This window comes from Myodes glareolus, chromosome X (genome assembly GCF_982192425.1).
Source record: "Myodes glareolus chromosome X, mMyoGla1.1, whole genome shotgun sequence".
Lineage (NCBI taxonomy): Eukaryota > Metazoa > Chordata > Mammalia > Rodentia > Cricetidae > Myodes > Myodes glareolus.
The window spans coordinates 38,733,938-38,754,376 of record NC_142053.1 but is presented as its reverse complement, the minus strand read 5'-3'; the positions used below and the strand labels follow the sequence as shown (position 1 = coordinate 38,754,376).

At 38.6% G+C, this 20,439-nt stretch overlaps 1 protein-coding gene across 7 annotated transcripts in view; it reads left to right on the top strand.

The window, feature by feature from the left end:
• The window catches only part of Smarca1 (SNF2 related chromatin remodeling ATPase 1), a 73,016-nt gene that overhangs the window by 34,064 nt on the left and 18,513 nt on the right, over positions 1–20,439 (top strand). For all 7 annotated transcript variants that reach the window (XM_087902608.1, XM_087902606.1, XM_087902611.1 and 4 more), the window contains 3 exons: positions 201–320; positions 12,130–12,240; positions 12,506–12,619. In XM_087902608.1, coding sequence (XP_087758734.1) covers positions 201–320; positions 12,130–12,240; positions 12,506–12,619 — 345 coding nt within the window. The remainder of the gene's footprint in view (positions 1–200; positions 321–12,129; positions 12,241–12,505; positions 12,620–20,439) is intronic.

Sequence of the window (20,439 nt, the reverse complement as noted above, 5' to 3'; positions counted from 1 at the left end):
TGCCGGGAGTCGAACTCGAGTCCTCCACGAGAGCAACAAGGAATCTAAACTGCTGAGCCCCTAATGTTGAACATTTTCCCCTTGTAACTTAGCTGAGTAGATATTTCATGACAAACCTGACTTCCAGATAAATAGGAAGTTCGCATTTTTTGCAAGTTAATTTACTGATAATTTTCTCATTTCAACTTATTCAACTTCAGACTGCAGAGATGAATGAACGCATGCAAAAAATGGGAGAAGCATCTCTAAGAACTTTTAGAATGGACCTTGAACAAAGTTTGTACAAGTTTGAAGGAGAAGATTATAGAGAAAAACAGAAGGTAACTTTATTCTTGCAGTCACTCAACGGTCAAATTTTCACTTTTCCTTGTAAAATCTATACAAATCTATACACAGGCATTCATATAGTTCAAGGTCAATCATTAATCTATTTTTGCTTTAATATGATGATGGTCTTATTGCTGTTGTCACTGCAGTTCAGTATGTTTTCCCCACATTTTGAATCAGAGTGTTTCATATTTTGGAGTCTTTTTGATTTTGAAATAGTTTCAGAGCTGTAACTGATCTGCCAATTTGAAGTCAGAAATATTATAAAACTTCTATTAAAATTTGGAATTTTGGAGCATTTTGGATTTCAGATTACTTTTAGATTGGTATGCTCAAGGTGTACTACTACTTTGTTAGTGAAAATAAGTACAGGAACGTGGTTGAGTCCTGAAACACAAGCTGAAATCTCATCTCTGCTATTAGGGAAATGACTTTGGGTACTCAGCTTTTTCATGTAACAAAGGGAGAATGTAGTAAGAATGCAGAGTGATTCTCATAAGGAAATGGGTTAATATTTGTAAAGTAATTAGAACAGCACCTGACAGCGAGTGTCTAGTTGCTTTTCCTATTCGTTGTTATAAACTACCCCTACAGAAGCAACTTAAATAGTGCTGGAGAGATGGTTCAAGGGTTAAGAGCATATACCATTCTTCCAAAGGTCCTGGATTAGAATCCCAACACCTGTGTCTAGTGGACCACAATCTCTTATAATTCCAGTCCCAGGGGACCTGTCACCTCTGTCATTTGTGTATCTGCTTACATGTAGGTACACACACATCCTAATTTATAGATAATAAAATGTCTACAGAAAGAAACTTAAAGAAGGGATGGTTGTTTATTTTGGTTTACAGTGCAAGGTACAATAAGTACATCATGGCAGGTGGAGTGAGGTAGTAGAATCTTGAAATAGTTGACCCTGTTGCAATCACAGTCAGGAGGAAGACAATGATAAATGCTTTCGTCAGCTAGCCTTTTCCTTTAAATTAGCATTTTAAAAAAGAATTATGAGTCGGGCAGTGGTGGCACACGCCTTTAATCCCAACACTTGGGAGGAAGAGGCTGATGGATCTCTATGAGTTCAAGGCCAGCCTGGTCTATAAGACCTAGTTCCAGGACAGTGTAGCATGAGGGCTGGCTTGTTGGGGTATCTGTTCCCACCCGGTACCCCACAGCTAGCAAGTCCCAGAGAAAATCACACACAGGACTCCATAAGATTATAAACTTATTAGCTCTTATAACTTATGTTACCCCATTATCCTTATCTATGTTAGCCACATGGCTCGGTACCTTTTCCAGTGGGGCAGCTTACATCTTTCCTCTCTGGTGGTCTGGGCAGAACTGCAGAGGAAGCTTTCTGCTTCCTCGAATACTCCCAGTCTCTTTGCTCCACCCCTACTTCCTGTCTGGCTTTCCCGCCTATACTGCCTGCCTGGCCAATCAGCGTTTTATTAAAATATGATTGACAGAATACAGATAATTCTCCCACACCATTTCCCTCTTTTTTTCTTAAACAAAGGAAAATACCCATAGTCCATTTGTTGGGAATGTGGGCGTAGTATTTCAGGCTACTTCCTGCTGGTTGGGGTGCTGATGATCTTATGGGGACCTAAAGAAAATTTAGAGTTATAATCAAGTCCTGACTGGGGTATCCTGTGAGTCTCGATCATCTCAGGCAGCAGTCCTGAATCAGTTCTGGATGTAGAACTCAGACATCCGGGCCATCTGTTCCTATCGGGAATTTCTCGGGTGGTCATCCTTTGTCAAACTGGATTTTTCTTAACTCAGAATGATTCCACAGCCTCTCATTTTCTGTGGAAACAAAAACAAAATCTCTTCTCCAAAGTAACATACCTTTTGACTTCAATTTTGAAGCCAAGGTATTTTCAAAATACCTATCATGGGTTAGTTCAGCAGCATTTATAAACAAAAGTCTTTTAGCAGCTGTTGCTCCTTCCTCAGCATTCAAACAATTCAAAGAGAGCATAATAGCATACAGTATCAAGATTCTCTGTATATTCTCCATCTTTATTTTAACCTCTATTTCTTTTATTTTTACTTTTACTTTTTGAGACAGGATCTCTGTATATCTTTGTCCTGGAATAACTCTGTAGACCAGGCTGTCCTTGAACTCACAGAGATCCTTCTGTCTCTGCTTCCCCAGTGCTGGGCTCAAAGGTGTATGCTACCACACCTTGAACTCACAGAGATCTGTCTGTCTCTGCCTCCCAGGCATTGGGATTAAAGGCGTGTGCTACCACACCTTGAAGTCACAGAGGTCAATCTCTACCTCTGTCCCTTGAAGTCACAGAGGTCAATATGCCTCTGCCTCCCAGGCATTGGGATTAAAGGTGTGCACCACCACACCCTATATCTCCCTTTCTTTCTTTTTTATTTTTAATGACTTTAACCTTTTAGCCTGCATGTATTTTTAACACACTGTAAACCATTTAGAGGTTTTCTTCGTCTTTGAATCTCTCTTTACTGTATATCTCTCTTTTTTCTGACCACATGAGTCTTTAATGGGTAGAACCAAAGCCATAGCTTTGACAGTTAGATCCAGCCCATTCCTTAGCTTTCCAGTCTCATGGCTGAGATACCAGCCAGAGCTGTGTTCACTGCCACAACTCTATGGCGTTTCAAGGTCCTTGCCAGCAAGCTGCAGCATTCTGCTTACAGACAACACTCAGTCTGACTGCCTGCCTGAAAGAGTCAGAGATTGCCCTGGCAGGACAGCCCAGAAAGCCGGCATTTTAAAACAGCACAGCTTTTTTCCTGCTACAGCTGAAAACCCGAAAAGCATGCGTTCAGCTTTTCATCAACACCGTTTAAGTGTTTTGTGGCAGGACCTCTTAATGAGCTACAAAGTTTTGCAGCTAAAGCTGAGTCAGGAAGCCTCTCTTAGATGAGAGCACTTGCTTGCCTCTAGCAAGCAGAGCAGACCTGAGAAATTGCTGCTACCAAGAAAACATGCTTTACTCTATTCTTTCCCAAGCTTTCTCAGGCTTTCTGTGGATGCAGTTATCCACGTGGGTGCCATATGTAGCATGAGGGCCAGCTTGTTGGGGTATCTTATGGAGTCCTGTGTGTGATTTTCTCTGGGACTTGCTGACTGTGGGGTACCGGGCGGGAACAGATACCCCAACAAGCCGGCCCTCATGCTACAGGACAGGCTCCAAATCTACAGAGAAACCTTGTCTTGAACCTCCCCTCCCCCCAAAAAAGATTATGTGTGTATGTGTGTACATTAAAGGATAACTTGTGGGAGTCGGTTCTCTCCTATCTTGTGGGTTCCTCGTATTGGACTCAGATTGTCAGGTTTGGAGGCATATGATTTTATGGATTGAGCCTTCTTACTGCCTCCCTTCCTCCTTTTTATATAGTCCAGGATCCTATCCCAGGGAATGATAATGCCTACCGGTGGCCTTCTCATCAACATACTACATCCCCAAAGGTTGATCTCACCAACCCCAAGATGATTCTAGATCCCCACATGATTCTAGATCTCATCCAGATAAAAGCAGTTTTGTGATCACAGTTAATATTAACTGAGCATAATGTCACATTAGCAGTTAATTGCCACGAGGGCTTTATTATATGTAGTCCTTTGAAAAAGAATGCCTTGTACTACATAGATATCAGTGTTGAAGAAGTGAAGGTTTTATGTTCTGTATGCTTAAACTGGAATTTAAGCAGTAATTTTAAGCTTTTTATTTTAAAATGACTTTAGATGAATAGAAAAATAGCAAAAATAGTAGAATTTAATGCTAATAATAAATGTGTTACTTTAATTATTTAATGTAAGAAATTACCGTCAGTGTTTTTTTTTTTCCTTAATGTTCTTTTGCTGTTACAGGGACTTCATTCTAGGATTCCAAATTGCATCATTTTAACTAGACTTTAGCAGGGTGTGATGGCACATGCCTTTAATCCCAGAACCTGTAAGGCAGAGATTGATGAATCTCTGTGAGGTCAGCCTGTTCTACATATTGAGTTCCAGGACAGCCAAGGTTACGTATTAGAAAGACTCTGTCTCAAAAACCCAAAACTAAACCAAACCAAACTAAACCAAAACAAACAAACAAGACTTTATTTTTCAGAGGAATTTTAGGTTCTCAACAAAATTAAATGGGAAGAATATATATCCCTTGCCTCTGACATACACCCCTCCTCTACAGTCCTGTGCCAAAGTGGTACACGTGTTACAATCTTGAACGTACATTAACACATCATTGTCACTCCAAACCCATCATTTACAACAGACTTCTTTTTAGTAGAGTGGCATATTCTAAGGTTTTTAAATAAGTGCATAGATATCTACCATCTATCATTAAGTATTTTCACTGCCTAAAAAATTCTTTGTGCTTTACTTATTCCCCCCACCCCCACCATTTTCCACTAGGCTTCTTGCAAGGATTCATCTCTTTATTTGCTGTTTTCATAGTTTTGCATTTTTAAGAATGTCCATACCATTAAATGAAGTCTTTTAGGTTGAATTCTTTCATTTAGTAATATGTGTTTCAGTTTCCTCTGCCTTTCTTCACGGGTAAACAGCTCCTTTCTCTTGTAGCAGTGCGAGAGAGTTGACATTCTGAACGCACTGCTGTTTATTTATACATTCAGCTACTAAGGACATCTTGGTTGTTTCCAAGTTTTGGTGGTTATGAATAAATCTACTGTATACATCTGTTTGTAGGCTTTTTTAAAAACAAAAGTTTTTGTTTTTTAAATTCCTTTGGGAATACCAGGGACTATGCTTGTTGCATCCTTTAAGAAAAGTAAGTTTAGATTTGTAGAAAGCAGCCAGACTTTCTTCCCAAGTGGCTATGCCGTTTCGCATTCTCCCAGCAGTAAATAAAAACTCAGTCCACATTTTTTCAGTAGTTGGTGGCATTGAAATATTGGATTTTCACTTTTTAAATTGGTGTATAGTTACTTCTTATTATTTTAATTTGCATTTTTACTTTAAAAAAATTTGAGATCATATTTACATCATTTTTCCCCTTTCTACTCCCAAGATGCTCCTCCTTGTTCTCTTTAAAATTCATTTCTTAAATATATAAATACAACCTGCTCAGTCTATCTAATGTAACTTGTGTGTATGCTTTCAGGGCTGATCATTTGCTATCGGACAATCAACCCAGGTGCCTGAGCAAGGCTATTTCTCCTGCTGTCAGCATTCCTTAGTTGCTTGTATTTCTTTGTGTAGGGTGTAAGCTACATGAGCTTCCCCCTGCCTTCATTGCCATGCCTATTGACGCCATTGTTGCTCAGCTTGGGTTTAGGCAGTTATGTTAGTGAAACTTCATGGCTGGAGCTTTTTTGACGTTTCTAGGAGACACAGTTTCACAACACACTTTCTGCTCCTCTGGCTCTTAGAATCTTTCCTCTCCCTCTTCTGAAATGCTCCTCGAGCCTTAGTGCAGGAGTTGTGCTGTACGTATATCAGTTGGAACTAGGCTCCACGACGTTTCAGTTTGGTTGGTTGTGGTTTTCTATGATGGTCTATGTCTGTTGCAAAGAGAAATTTCCTTGATGTAGGATGAAAGCTTTTGTGGTCCAGCCTCAGCTCGGGTTCGGGTTCGGAGACAGGGAAGGGGTGTCAGCTCAAGGAAAAAGTCTGACTACCAGGTGGATTGCGCTCAAGTGACCCCGAAAAGCTTGAGTCATCTTTGTTTGTACTTTAACAGAGTTTTTTTTTCTACCAGGCTTACATGAACAGTTTTATTATTGTCTCCTATTTTTTTTTACTTTGAAGAAATACAATTCTTAAAATTGTATTTTATGAAATACATTGTAATCATCATAGAAGCTCCCATTGTTCCCATTTATGCTTCCCAAACACACTTTCTCTCCTCCTACATAACCTTATTCTAGACACAGAGTTTAGCATTTTTGTAAACTTGGCTAAATAGGAGCCAGGCACATCGGGCTCTTGTAGCACTTATGTCAACTGGCTGCTACTTGTGGTTATAAAGTTACAAAGTAATAGACATGGGTACAGTGCTTTAAGAACAACAATATTCAAATACAAACAGTCCTTTTATATCTGTAAGATATATTTTTATACAGTTTCTTGTTCTATAAGAGGGTCCCATGTCTCAATTTCTCTGTAAAAGGCAGATTTTAATAAGGTACCCTTCTCCCATCCCACTATACTTCTTCCAACGATATAGGCTCCTATGTATGGTAAAGTTGGATCTCGCTATCCCATATTTTATAGTGCACTTTCCCATTGAATCATACTAGATCTTATCATTAATTCTACGTGCTTTGTGTCCAGGGATCTTACTCTGAACTGTTGCCACTATGCGTATTCCTGAGGCCTTTATTTTCTATTCTGTGTGTGTGTGTGTGTGCCTTCTTCTTCTTTCCAGAACTGTGAGACATGGTTAATGTTTCAATTGGTGTTTTCTCATATATACCTAACTGTCTCTACCAAGTCAGAAAAGTTCCCAGAATTAGGAGTTGTGCTTAGTAATACCAGATAAGAAATTTGAGAAGCTTTAGCTTCCAGCTGAATCTTAGGGAAAAACACCCGAGAAAGAAGAGACTTTCTAGGGAAAATTACAGCAGTTGCATGTGTGATTGAGAAAGTAAAGCTGAAAACTGCCCAAAGTATCAACAACATAGCGAGAGAGAAAAGAGCCTGCAAGCAGCATGAAGTTTGCAAATTTCTCTGCTGCTCTGTGGTCTATTGGTCCTTGCCAACTGAGAATCCATTTCCATGGGTGTTTTGCCCTGAGGAAACCCACTGGACGGTTAGTGGTTAGTCATATGCTGAACTGAGACTAGGCTGCACGACTCTTGACAGATATCTATACTTTTATCTGTGGGTATAAGAATGAATATTCAGAATGCAGCTAGGGCTTATGTCCCTTTAGTAAAGTGGTGGTTGTAGGGTCTCTGCAAAGATCAATGGCTTCACTAGTCCTGGGTAGTTGGCTAACTTTCTAATACCAGGCATGTTTGAGTGAGTCTTAAGTCCACGTAAAAGACAATTGGTTCCTGCCAAGGTATGCATACCACTGCTACACCCTTAGGGTTATTGCACCGTGCTGGTCATCACTGTGGTTCACAGATGTCATAGCTGAGTAGGAATGTTGGTTGCTTCCCTCCTTTGGAAGTTTGCATGGCACCTTTTGGTACTATGAAAGCTACTCCTCAGGGAGGAGGCATTCAAATCAGTTCCAACTCAGGAATCTCCAGGCTTTGTGTCCGAAGTGCAAGATATCTTCAGCAAAAGGGACTTACCTTTCACTTCTAGGGGGAAACAAGGTAAATAGCAATACCCTGCAATATTTTGGGAGTCTCTTGGGCCCTTCTGACCAACAACTTAAAAGGGGGATTCTCATGCTTGATGTTGGGGATTTTACTAGATAGCCTATGCCTCTTTGGGGGAACATTGCCAACTGAGATGGGAAGATTTCATTTAAGCCATGTATGTATATTTAGAAACAGATGTAGCATGTATCAGAGGTATTTTTAGATAGATAGTTGATGCATGATTCTTTATGACTTTTTCTGATCCCCTTACTGTTATTTTACCCTCCTCCCTCCTTCTGTATTAACCACCCTCCGTTTCCCTAATTAGAGATCCCTCCATTTTCCCACTTCTCCCTTCAAATTCCTTGTTCTCTACTGTTCCCTTCTCTATTTCTAACAGGTGTAGAAGGTTTTCTTCTTATTTTAATCTGAAATTTCTTGGTGACATGTTGAACATATTTTCCACATCCTTAACTACTATCTCTTTGTCTTCTTTGTTTAAAGTCCTGTCCCGTTTATTTTTTCACCTGTATTGTTTTGTTTGTTCTTGTATCGCCAATATTTGGATACTTTGTTTTCGATAATGGCCTAATCAATTTTGTCTCTTACCAAGATTTTCTCCCCATTTGTAGCTTATTTTTCATTTTTTTATCCCACATTACTTTTTTTTTGCTGTGTATGTTCTTTATCTCTCCTAGTCTGCGTTAGTTCTCCAGTTTTTTCTTTCATGACCTGGCCACTTTGGAAAAGCATTCATCAGTTATTTGTAGCTCGTCTCTTCTTTTTGTTTGGATAGTTTTAAGGATTTTATTGAGATTATGCATTTTTGGCAAGAATATCCCAGAAGGGATGTTGTGTCCTGAACATATTATCAGACCATCAATGATCTTAACCAATCTTTTCATGGATGATGTTAGCCTTTTTCACTTAGTGGATGGTATCTGCCAAATTTCTCTCTTGTAAATTTAGTATTTTTACTTTTGTAATTAATAACTATCTTGGGAAGAGTATTTTCAAACTTGTATGTGATGATCTTAGCATGTGTTGGAGGAGTTATTGTTATGATGTTTGCCTGAGGGCCATTTCCTCATTTCATCTATAAGTCCTACTTGGGAATTTATGTAAGAGGAAGCTACCCCTACTCTGTTAATTATTTATGTCCTCATTTATTTAAATTGCTATAGACTCATGTCTATTTACTTTTGACTTACAATACAGTTTGATTATTATTATTATTACTATTATTATTACTTAAATTGTTCCATAAAACATATTTTTGAACTGATAGAAATAATGTTTCATTAAAGAGAAACACTTTTTTAGACCTTGATTTTACTGCAAACTGAGAGCTGAATCATTTTAAATTCCATCACACCCACTATACGGACAATACTTTCTTGCCATCATTCGCCCCTGATAGATTTTGCTCCTTGACTTATATTTGTCTGTTTTATTTGCAATCTTAGACGCTTTGTGTTTTATCCTGCTTAGATGGAAGTGATGGCCTTTCTGTACAGGGTAGAAATTGCCTGCCTAATATGTTTTTTAGATCTAATTATATGATACGAATTTTATTTATTCTCCAATTATTCCTATGGGTTATTGGTACTAAGAATCTTTTATAAAGTGGAAAAATATTAATAGAACCTAAATAGCATTGGAACTTCCCTTTTTTTCAGTGTTAGGACTTCCTCATGCTCAGCACATCCTATACTACTGAATTACATCCCTAACCACAGTTAATAACCAGTTAAAGTAAGATTAGTGTTAGTAAAATACTTGTGTATGTGTAATATAATAGGCTGCCCCATGCTTAGATTTCTAGCAAACATGATAATTTACAGATAATATATATTTTAATGATTATAATGATTCTTCTAATTGAATGTCTACTATTAACAGTAATATCCAAAATCAGAATTTTTGAGTTCTCAGATGAGATTATATTTTATTTCTGTGCCTTCATGTTTTCTACATTGGGTCATAAATTAGGCTCATATTGTTTCTGAAGAGAATTGAAAATCTGACAGTATATTGTTCATAAATCTTAGACATTATATGTTAAGTTAGATTTTCACATGTGATTTATTGAATCAGTTACATTATTTTACTACCATGCCTAGCAAATTTAGTCATGGTAGCTGACATTAATCCTTGATAAATTAACTTGAATAAGTTAGTATTAATATGTTTTTGTCTAAAACAAGCCAATTCAGCATAATTAATTCTGTTTTTGAAAGTTCAAGAATTGACCTTTAACACTTATTTCAAATTTCAACATCTACACTTTCAAACATATACAGATTGGATGACCAAATACATTACTTTTAAAAAGTTAATTTCAAGCATACACTTTACTTCAATTTAGAAATATTAAATTATATGTTATTTATAAAATCTTTTTTGTGAGTGTGTATATGTGTGTATGTATGTTCACATTAATGTGGGTGCACATGTATGTTTACATGTGTATGGAGGCCAGAGGTTGATATCTAATGTCTTCCTTTATAGTTGTCTGCCTTGTATATTGAGGAAGAGTTTCTCACATGAACCCAGAGTTTACTGATTGTACTAGCCTAGGCCAGCTTCCTCTGGGGGATTCCTCTGCTGCCACCTCCTGAACTACTTATGAAATCTTTTTCCCACAAATACTGTCACCTCACACACTTATTTTGGTATAAGAACCATAATTCATCTTCCTCCTTTATTCCTTCCCTCCCTCCCTCTCTCCTACTGTTCTTTCCTTTCTTTGTTTGGTATTAAACCCTGGGCTTCTTACATGCTAGACCAGTTCTTACCACTGACGTACATCTGTAGCCCTAGATGTGGATATTTATTTTATTTAAGCATCACATTTTAATTTCTTTTAACTTCTAAGAATTAGAAGGCATTAAAGGTCATTTCCTCTAACCTTTCTTGTAATGAAGGAATCTCACTTTATAGGGTGAGCAAGATGACTCAGTGAAAGGTGCTTGCCACCAAGCCTGACAGCCTGAGTTCAATCCTTGGAATCCGTATGGTGGAGAGAACCGACTCCTAAAAGTTGTTCTCTGATCTTCTCAGGTGCGACATGGCATGAACATGCATGCACACATACACACATATGCACACACAAATAAATAAATGTGATTTGAAAAGCAATCTCATTTACAACATCGGCAACAGATGATAGTCTGTGTTTGAATTCTGAAGTGCTGGGGACTCTACCTCTCTCCGGGTAATTCCTTTTACTGTTTGCTGTCTTGCCCTTGTGTATTCTAGGCAAACAGTCTACTGCTGAGCTACACCACCAGCCCTGTGGAATTAGATTGCATAATGATGGTATTGTTTCTTGTAACTTTGCACATTGGTTTGAATCTTATGAATCAACAAATAACTATTCTTTGCTATTGTATAGATTTTGACTTATGAGCCTTAACATTGGGATTTATTTCTCTAGACACTGTGAGAATTTGTAGATCTCTAACCACCCTCATTATCTTATTTTATTATCCATGTTTTTCCTAAGTGGTTGTGGGGATTGAGCCAAGGGTCTTGTGCATGCTTAACATTTGCGCTACTATTGAGCTACACATGCAGCCTTGCCATCCACTCTTTGCCTATGATGAAATATTAAAATCAACCTTAGGATAAGATAAAATATTGGGATCATAAATAGTATATTAATAGTCTTTTAAAGGCCCCCATGGCTCATTTAAAGTCACTAGTAAAATGGAGAAACATTGTGAAACAGAAAACAGAGAAATAAGAAAATTTTTCCTTAGAGTCTAAAACTTTGTATTGTCAATTTTGTTTGTTGACTATGAAAACTCATTTCCTACCTGATGATGGGGTAAGTTTTGCAATGAGACAAGTTGATGGTGATCCTAGTCTCCATGTGGCTAGTTAGCTAATGCTTTCAGATATGTCATTGTGTGTGATGTTGCGGCTCCAACCCAGGGCCTTGCACAAGTTAATCATACTGAGCTAGAGTCTCAGATCCTTTGTGGTCATATTTAATCTTCAAGGTAAGTATTAATTGTTCTCATTTTACAGAAAACAGAAATAATCCTCAAAGATGTCTGACCAGTGAAATGGTACGATTCATGTTCAAATCTGAATCTTGCTGATTCTAGTGACTTTTGCCCACTCCTCTACAGCTTGCTTTTCTAGAAAGTTCCCTTCAAACATTTTTCACTTTTGCTTTGAAGAAGATGTGCCTGTCATTTACTCCCCTGACCTATTATATGTTTAAAGTTACCAGAATCAATACTTCTCTTCCTTTTATGAGAATTCCTCTTTATTTACTTAAATTGGCATCAGATCCTAACCAGATCATGCAGATTATTCTCAACTGAGGAGGAACTAATTTTAAAATTATTTTCAAAAGTGCAAAAAAACCCCTTTGCTTCTAAACTTGATTTATAGCAATGTTACACAACTTTGCAGGTAGAAGTAGAATTTATGAAGTTTTAATTGCTTATAATTACTGCCTTATTGCATGTGGTACTGAGAAAATAATTTGGAGTAACTGAACCTCTTGTTCTCGCTTGTGTGTAGCTTGGTATGGTGGAGTGGATTGAACCTCCTAAACGAGAACGCAAAGCCAACTATGCAGTGGATGCCTACTTTAGAGAGGCTTTGCGTGTCAGCGAGCCAAAGATCCCCAAGGTAAAACTGTACAGGGCCAGTTTTTATATGCTGTTGCAGAAGTCTTTACATCTGGTTTGTGAGTCAGATCTTCTCATATTATTGCCAAATCATAGTTCCTAAAATACAACAATACAGTCAGTACTTGCTATGGGCCAGCCATATGAATGAATTCTGTTGTATTTATTTTTCCATATGTAAAAAATCACTAGAGTTACTTGTATCAACTTTGTGCTTCATGAAAACAAGTATGTATGTATGCATGTAACATAGTTTTTCCTCATAGGCTCCTCGACCTCCAAAACAGCCAAATGTTCAGGATTTTCAATTTTTTCCAACACGTTTATTTGAGCTCCTGGAAAAGGAAATTCTTTATTATCGAAAGACTATCGGTTATAAGGTAATTTTTTCAAATTAATATGATATAATCTTTTCAAAATTGTTTTGTTTTATTTTATTTGTATGAATTTTTTTTCCTGCATGTATGTCTGTGCTCCATGTGAGTGCCTGGTGTCCTCAGAGGCCAGAAGAGGATGTTAGATCTCCCAGAAATTAAGTTACAGGTGATGGTGAGGCACCATGTTGGTGTTAGGGACTGAACCTGGGTCCACTGGAATAACATCAAATTCTCCCAACTACTGAATCATCTCCTCTATTCTCAATATTTTATGTGATATTGTAGAATTCTCTCATAACATGGTTTGTTATTCCAATTTTATTATATTTTTGCCAAATCATACTTACTAAAATATAACAATACAGTAAGCACTAGTTAAAATAGACTATGTACACTAGCTAATATTAAAGAATATAAGAACATATAACAATTTTTTAAACTAGTAGTAATGATTAAGCTATTGAGTCTCTCAAAAGGATCCCCAATGAAATCAATTTGTCTCCAATATTTCAAAACAGTAACATCTGTAATAATGTTATTTCAATAGATTTTGTGTTCAGATCACCAAAGAACATGTAGAAAAAACAAGTATGTGGTTGGAAATAAATTTTGATATATGTTTTAAAAATAATTTTTCTTAGTAGAATTAAGAAACAGTATTTTTGTGTTTATTGCTAATAGGTTAATAAAAGTCTTGGTGGTTAATGGTCACTTAGATATTAAAGATAACAAAATATATGATAATTAGCCATATGATTTTAAAATAAAATTATATTTGGATTTCAAAATTCTTTTTTGCATATGTGGATACAAATTTTAGAATTAAAATTTAGTGCTTGTAATATTGCATCTAAATTATTAAGAAATTAAGAATCCAAGGTTAATTCTGTGTGTGGAAACTGGCTTCCTAGTCAATGGAGATGACTTACTGAAGGTATAAGAATCACTAACATAAAGAAAATTAGAAACGTATCAGCAGAATTGTAATCTCATGAAATTTTTTATTCTATGAGTTGGAAGTTATGTTTCAAAATTTATTTTGTTGCACCTTTATTAGAATTGGAACTTTGATCAAGTATTTTGATTAGTAGCTAGAATGTACCTAGAGAAACTATGTATTCATGATAATTCATTTATATTACATGGGCTAGTTAAAGTATCGTTAGAGAAATGTGGTTAGATTTGGACATAATAATCAAGACCAGAAAGAGTCATTTTTAGGAAAGTGTAGCAGAATAAAGTAGCCACGTTTGACTGCTCAGGTTATGCATGAGACCACTTGCAAAGAAAGTGAACACACTGTAGAAAAAATGAAAAATACAAGCTGCAGAGAGTTATTAAATAGTTAACTTATTGAGATAAAAAACATAAAGCACTTCATTGAGATTTATAATTGTTCTTGGTCATAGAACATTATTTTCAGCTTCTTTTATTGACTGTTATCAGTAAGACTTGAAGGGAGAATTAGTTGAAATTCTAGGTTTTGAGTACTAAATGAAACAGTAGTGTAGGATATTTTATAATTTATATAATGCCTCAACATATATCCCATTTGATCCTAACAACCTCATTATATAGGTTTGATTGTCTGCTTGTAATTGGTAGGGAACTGGAGTTCAGAAAGGTTCAGTTACTTTGTGCAAGGTCATGTAGATAATGAGGTTCCCCTGCTGTCTCAAACCCACTTATTAGACTTTAAATACTGTGCTCTTAAATACTGTGCTCTATCCAGATAGCCTCGGCTGTTTCTGCATGTGATATAACCTTGTTTGTTTCTGCAGTCCTAAATAAGGACTGTGTTTATTAGTGGTGTGACATGTCATTTGGGAGGTGGGCCAAGTGGTAGTCAAGTAGCAGCAATAAAAGATCATCTCGTATAGTGGAACTGTTTATTTTCCTTCTTTGGAGATAGTGTGAGTTCCCTGTGAGAATTCCAGTGCCCACCACATTCGGGCCACAGGCTCAGTTAGAATGTAAACAGTGCCTTTCATTGCAGGCAGTTTAGAGTTGGGTCTCAGAATAATTGTTTGGGTAGTGGCCAGCTGGAAGAACGTAGAGGAGGGAAGAAGCCTTATAAGACAGGGTAATGAATGGGCAACTGCAAGGTAAGAGAGGAAGAGGGAGGAGGCATAAGAGGAGAACAAGAGAATGAGTAGGAAGAGGAAGATAGAAAGATGCTATGGAGTTTGCATTCTTGCACTTTACTGTTTAATTTTTCCCTCACCTCCCAGAAAGTGTTAGAGAAAGAAGAACGAAAGCGGGACTGACTGTTTAATACCTATTCACTGAGCACTGCTTTGTGTTAGATGCGGTGATAGACACTCGGGAGAAAGCGATAAATAAACTTGGCTGCTGGACTCCTTCCATGACGGGACACAGACATGCTCCTGGAACAGGCCTGTTCTTGTTAACTGTCCCTTTGCTGTGGTGCCCCTGCTGAATGAAACTGCCATCTGCCTGTGCAGCACATTTGCAAACTGATGGAGAAGGGCCTGACTCCTTCGACTCAGAATGGTCTTTAGAGGCTCACATGGTATCACACAGTGCCTTTTGCGATGGGTAATAAAAATTTTGGAATCCATCAGTCTAAAAGACTTACTCTCAGTCTTCCTGAAGATCATTTCTATTTAACTAAGGAAATAGTTGTTGTTGGTAGACATCTTGAGGGGAACTGAAAGTATAAGGGCACTAAATCCCATCTGATTCTGATAGACAAAATTTATTCCTTAACATGATACTATCAGTACTATCACTATCCATTGGGAATATAATTAATCCACAGTCTCTACCCTCGTGGCATAAGTTCGTCTATGTACTCAAGCGGTAAAACCATTGTAATAATAATAGTAGCAATGATAATGATACCAACAACAACAACAAATGAAAATGACAGTAAGGAAAATGACAAGACTCCGAGAATTTAGATTATAATGCGGGAGACATACATTAAACAGACACCACAGTGCAGTGGTATTATTTGTGCTCACAAAGGGTGCTGCCAGCAAGTATAATTGGTGTACAAAACAGTCTGGAAGATGAAGGCAGTGCTCGCTCTCCAAGGAGCTGCCACTTAAGCTGAGATCTACTTGATGATAGCATTGAGCCTGTATATTTTGACTGAGACACCATGTTTTCTGTGGGAAAGAGGCGGCACTTTCTCAGAGGTGGAGCATGAGATATGTAGTGCTCACAAAGAGGCTGAAATTTAGCTTTGGAGTAAAGGACCCCACCAAGATACCTTTAAAACATGATAAAATGATACTGATCTAAGCATTCCTTGTGTTTCATGATGTTCCAAGTTCTGTATAAATATTCAATGGGCATCCTCTTTGGAGGAACTATATCTATATTTTACAAATGAAGAACTTTTCTCAGAGTTGTAGGCCTTATGAGAGGTAAAAGATGAACAGATTTACATTTTGAAGAATTATTTAATTTTTTTGTGTGTTCCTGTGCATTCTTATGCCCACAGGAAGAAGTCATACCATGACTTTCTGGAGTTGGGTCTCTTCTTTTATTATGTGGCACCCAAGAACTGAACTTACATTGTCAGACTTCTGGGGCAAGCACCTTTACACGCTAACAATCTCATTGACCCTTGATTTATATTTTCTGATATATTTAACTTTATTTTATGTACAGTGGTGTGAAGGTGTCAGATTGCCCTGCAACTGGATTTACAACCACTTAGGAGCTTCCTTATGGGTGCTGGAAATTGAACCCGGGTCCTCTGGAAGAGCCGTCAGTGCTCCTAACCACCCAGCCATCTCTCCAGTTCTTGATTTATATTTTCAGATTATTATCCTGGATGTTAAACAAGGAACAGAGCATTTATTAGGAAAATCTCCCAGAAAACTGTTGAAATATGAAAATAAAAAATGGTGGTGACAATATGGACCATAACTGTGGCAGGCATGGTGTTGGTGACGGCAGGAGAGCCATTTTCCTGCCGCTCTGTCCCTACCTTTGTGCTCTCTTCAGTACAAAGTGCCACCACACTTTCTAAAGATTTGCTGTGAGTCTTATTAGGAATTCCTAGCAGAGGATTTAGCAGTCAAATACCACATTCCGGATGTTGACTCTTTCTGAACTTTGTTTCTTCCATTATTTCCTAAGAACTATGGGCTTGAGCTAAGGTGGATTATCTATCTAATTGGAAGGGTCTCATGTTTGAGTTCAGAGTACAGACAGATCAGCATGGCACGTTAATCATCTCCAGACCTAAAGGATAGGGCTGAAGAAATGGCTCAGAGGTTAAGAGCACTGATTGCTCTTCCAGAAGTCCTGAGTTCAATTCCCAGAGCAACCACATGGTGGCTCACAACCATCTATGATGAGATCTGATGCCCTCTTCTGGTGTGCAGGCAAAATGCAGATAGAACACTGAATACACAATAAATACATTTAAAAAAAGGCTTGGCAGTGGTGGCACACACCTTTAATTCCTACACTACAGAGGCAGAGGCAAGTGGATCTCCATGAGTTTGAGGCCAGCCTGGTCTACACAGCGAGTTCCAGGACAGTCAGTCAGAAACCCTGTCTCAACCCTCCCCTCCCTAAAAAACAAACAAACAAACAACAAAAAGCAACAACAACAACAAAAATAGATTTTTGGCCAGCAGTGGTGGTGCATGTCTTTAACCCCAGCACTCAGGTGGCAGAGGCAGGCGGATCTGTGAGTTTGAGGTCAGCTTGGTTTACAGAGCGAGCTTCAGTACAGGCACCAAAACTACACAGAGAAACCCTGTGTTGAAAACCCACCAAACCAACCAAAGCCCATAGTTTTATATGGTGAACCTTCTCAAGAAATACCTAGGATATTGTGTGGAAGTATGTGAATCCCCAAGAGTCCAAATAAAAAGATATCACAGATTTATTAGGAAACACAAATAACAACAAGGTAGAGAGCTGCCACAGTTTTCTGTTCTGCCCTGGGTTGAATGAAAGCAGCAACCCAATGTTCCACCACTACACGAGAGAGTGGGAGCCTGCCCCCGCTTTCTCTTTTTGTATTTAAACTGAGAGTACTTGTTGTATATTTTTTATTAAATTAATTTTTTTAGAAACAGTCTTTTCTCATTTTACATATCTGTCCCAGTTCCCACTTCCTCCCTTCCTCCCACTCCCTCCACCACCTCCCTAGCCCATCCTCTTTCCACTCCTCAGAGAGGGTAAGGTAAGGCTTCCCATCACTTTGACGGTAAGTCTGACACATCACTTTGAGGCAGAACTAAGCCCCACCCTCTATATCTAGTTTGAGCAAGGTATCCCTTCAAAAAGAATGGGCTCCAAAATGCCAGTTCAAGCACTAGTCCCACCGCCAGTGGTCCCACAGGCTGCCCCATTCATAGAACTAGCACCCATATTCAGAGGGCCTAGTTTGGTCTTATGCAGATTCCTCAACTATCAGTCCAGAATCAGTGAGCTCTCACTAACTCAGGTCAGCTGTTTCTGTGGGTATCATCATTATGGTCTTGACCCCTTGGTTCATATTATCATTCCTTCTTATCTTTGACTGTACTTTGGGAGTTTAGCCCAGTGCTCCACTGTGAATCTCTGCATCTGCTTCCATCAGTTGCTGAATGAAGGTTCTGTGATGACAATCAAGGTAGTCACCAATTTGATTACAGGGAAGGCCGGTTCAGGTACCCTCTTCACTATTGCTTAGTGTCTTAGCTGGGGTCATTGTTGTTGATTCCTGAGAGTTTCCTTAGTTCCAGGTTTCTTGCTAGGCCCATAATGGCTCCCTCAATCAAGATACCTCCTTTTTTCTTGCTCCCCCTGTCTGTCTTTCCCCATCTCGACCATCCCAGTCTCTCATGTTCTCTTCCTCTCGCCCCTTCTCTGCTCCCCTTCCTCTTCTGCCCTCCTCCCCCTCCCCTTCTGCCCTCCTCCCCCTCCTTACTCTCAATTTCCTTTGGAGATCTTGTCTAATTCCCCTTTCCAGGGGGATCCATGTATGTCTCTGTTAGTGTTCTCCCTGTTACCTAATCTCTCTGGGGTTGTAGACTGTAGGCTGGTTATTTTTTGCTTTATGTCTTATATCCACTTATGAGTGAGTACATATCGTGTTTACCTTTCTGGGTCTGGGTTACCTCACTCAGGTTTTCTACACACAGGTTCTCAAAAAATGCAACTGCTTCTCCCTTTTCTATTTAAATTAATAATCATTCAAGGTTGTCCAATATTTTGACATTGCCGCATGACTGCCATCTACAAAGTTCACTCTCAAGACCCATACAATTGAGTTCTAAAACATAGCAAAGAATCTGTGTTTTAAATAAGTTTATAGTTTCGTGTTGGACTGCATTCATAGTTCCCCTTGGCCACACATGGTACCTAACTGTAGGTTAGACTATGGGCTAAGAGGAAATGGGTATTGTCCATAGCTGGGCACAGTGTAGCGAATGGATATGATTTATCTATTTTGAGTCTCCAAAGTCTTAGTCTACAGTTATTGAGGAGAGGGCTAGTAAGGGATTGACTAGTTTGTGTTTTTGTTTTGAGACAGGGATGCACTGTGCTATGCTAGCTGGTCTGGAATTCTCTGTGTAAATCACACTAGCCTCGAACTCACAGAGCTCTGTCTGCTTTTGCTCTTGAGTCCTGGGATTAAAGGTATGCACTACCACGCCTGGTGTCGGCTCACTAGTTCTGAAACAGTTGATAATGCATGTTTGTGAGATCCTGCTTATTATTAGCTATTAGCCTTTTAATTTTCTAGTTGTCTCTCCTTCCATATTCAGTACACCAAGACCACAGCAGAAGTGTAGGTGGTAGGGTTTTTAGTGAAAAGGTTTTGTTTCACTTGGGGCGGGAGAAGCATTTACTTGCTATCCTGTAACCACTTTGTAGCCGGCAGAGTCAATTCTTCCTTATGGAAGCTTGGACCTTGCTGTGAGACATCTTGAGAGGTTTTATTACTCTTTAAAATTAAAAGAGCTGATATTTAATATGCTTACTTGTTCACCAAAGTCTTCTCATTGGAAGAGGGTGACAGTTGAAATTGTAACTGCAGAATAAAAGGTCCAGGTTTACCTGGAAGTTGCGGTCTATGAAGAGCATGAGCGAAAGAGCTTTGTCATGTTTGAAGCTAAGAAAGCTTTAGGGTATTCCAACAGCTCTCTCCAAAAAAGATTTCTTTAGGGACAAACGTAAACATTTGACAAATGGACCAAGTTCCACACACTTTGTGAGCTTTGGTAATATGTCATTTGGGGCTGCCTGTTAAACTCTGGGGAGCTGATTTCAGGCGACTGCTCTCATGTTTTATACTGCCACGTTTAATTTTGCAGTCCATATTTCTAGGAAATCTCGCTGTACTCCTAAGCAATAGAAGTTTTTCACTACCTCATGGAATCTAGCTCCTTTTTTATTCATTTATTTATCTTGAAGAAGAGGGAGAAGGGGAGAAAGCGAGAACGATACACAGAGAGAGAGAGAGAACGAGAGAACGAGAGAGAACACTACAGTGTGCCTATGGAGCTCAGAGAACAACTTGCTGTAGTCAGTTCTTTTCTTCCCCGTCTGAGTTACAGGGATTGAACCCAGTTGGAAGGCAGGCCATTTGGCAAGTGTCTTTACCTGCTGAGCCATTTAGAATGAGACTACCATCTCACCAACCCCTCCATTTCAGTCTTAGTTTATGCTTTTCTATTTCTTTTGTCACCACACTTCATTTCCAAGTTATGGTGGCTCAGAAAGTCCCCTGCCTCTGGTATCTGCTTTACTTTACTCCATCTCCTGGAAGGATTACATTGAAAATGCTGCATTTTGGTACCTTATTTCCTTGATCTGAAGTCTTCTATGAAGTTTGGGACCCT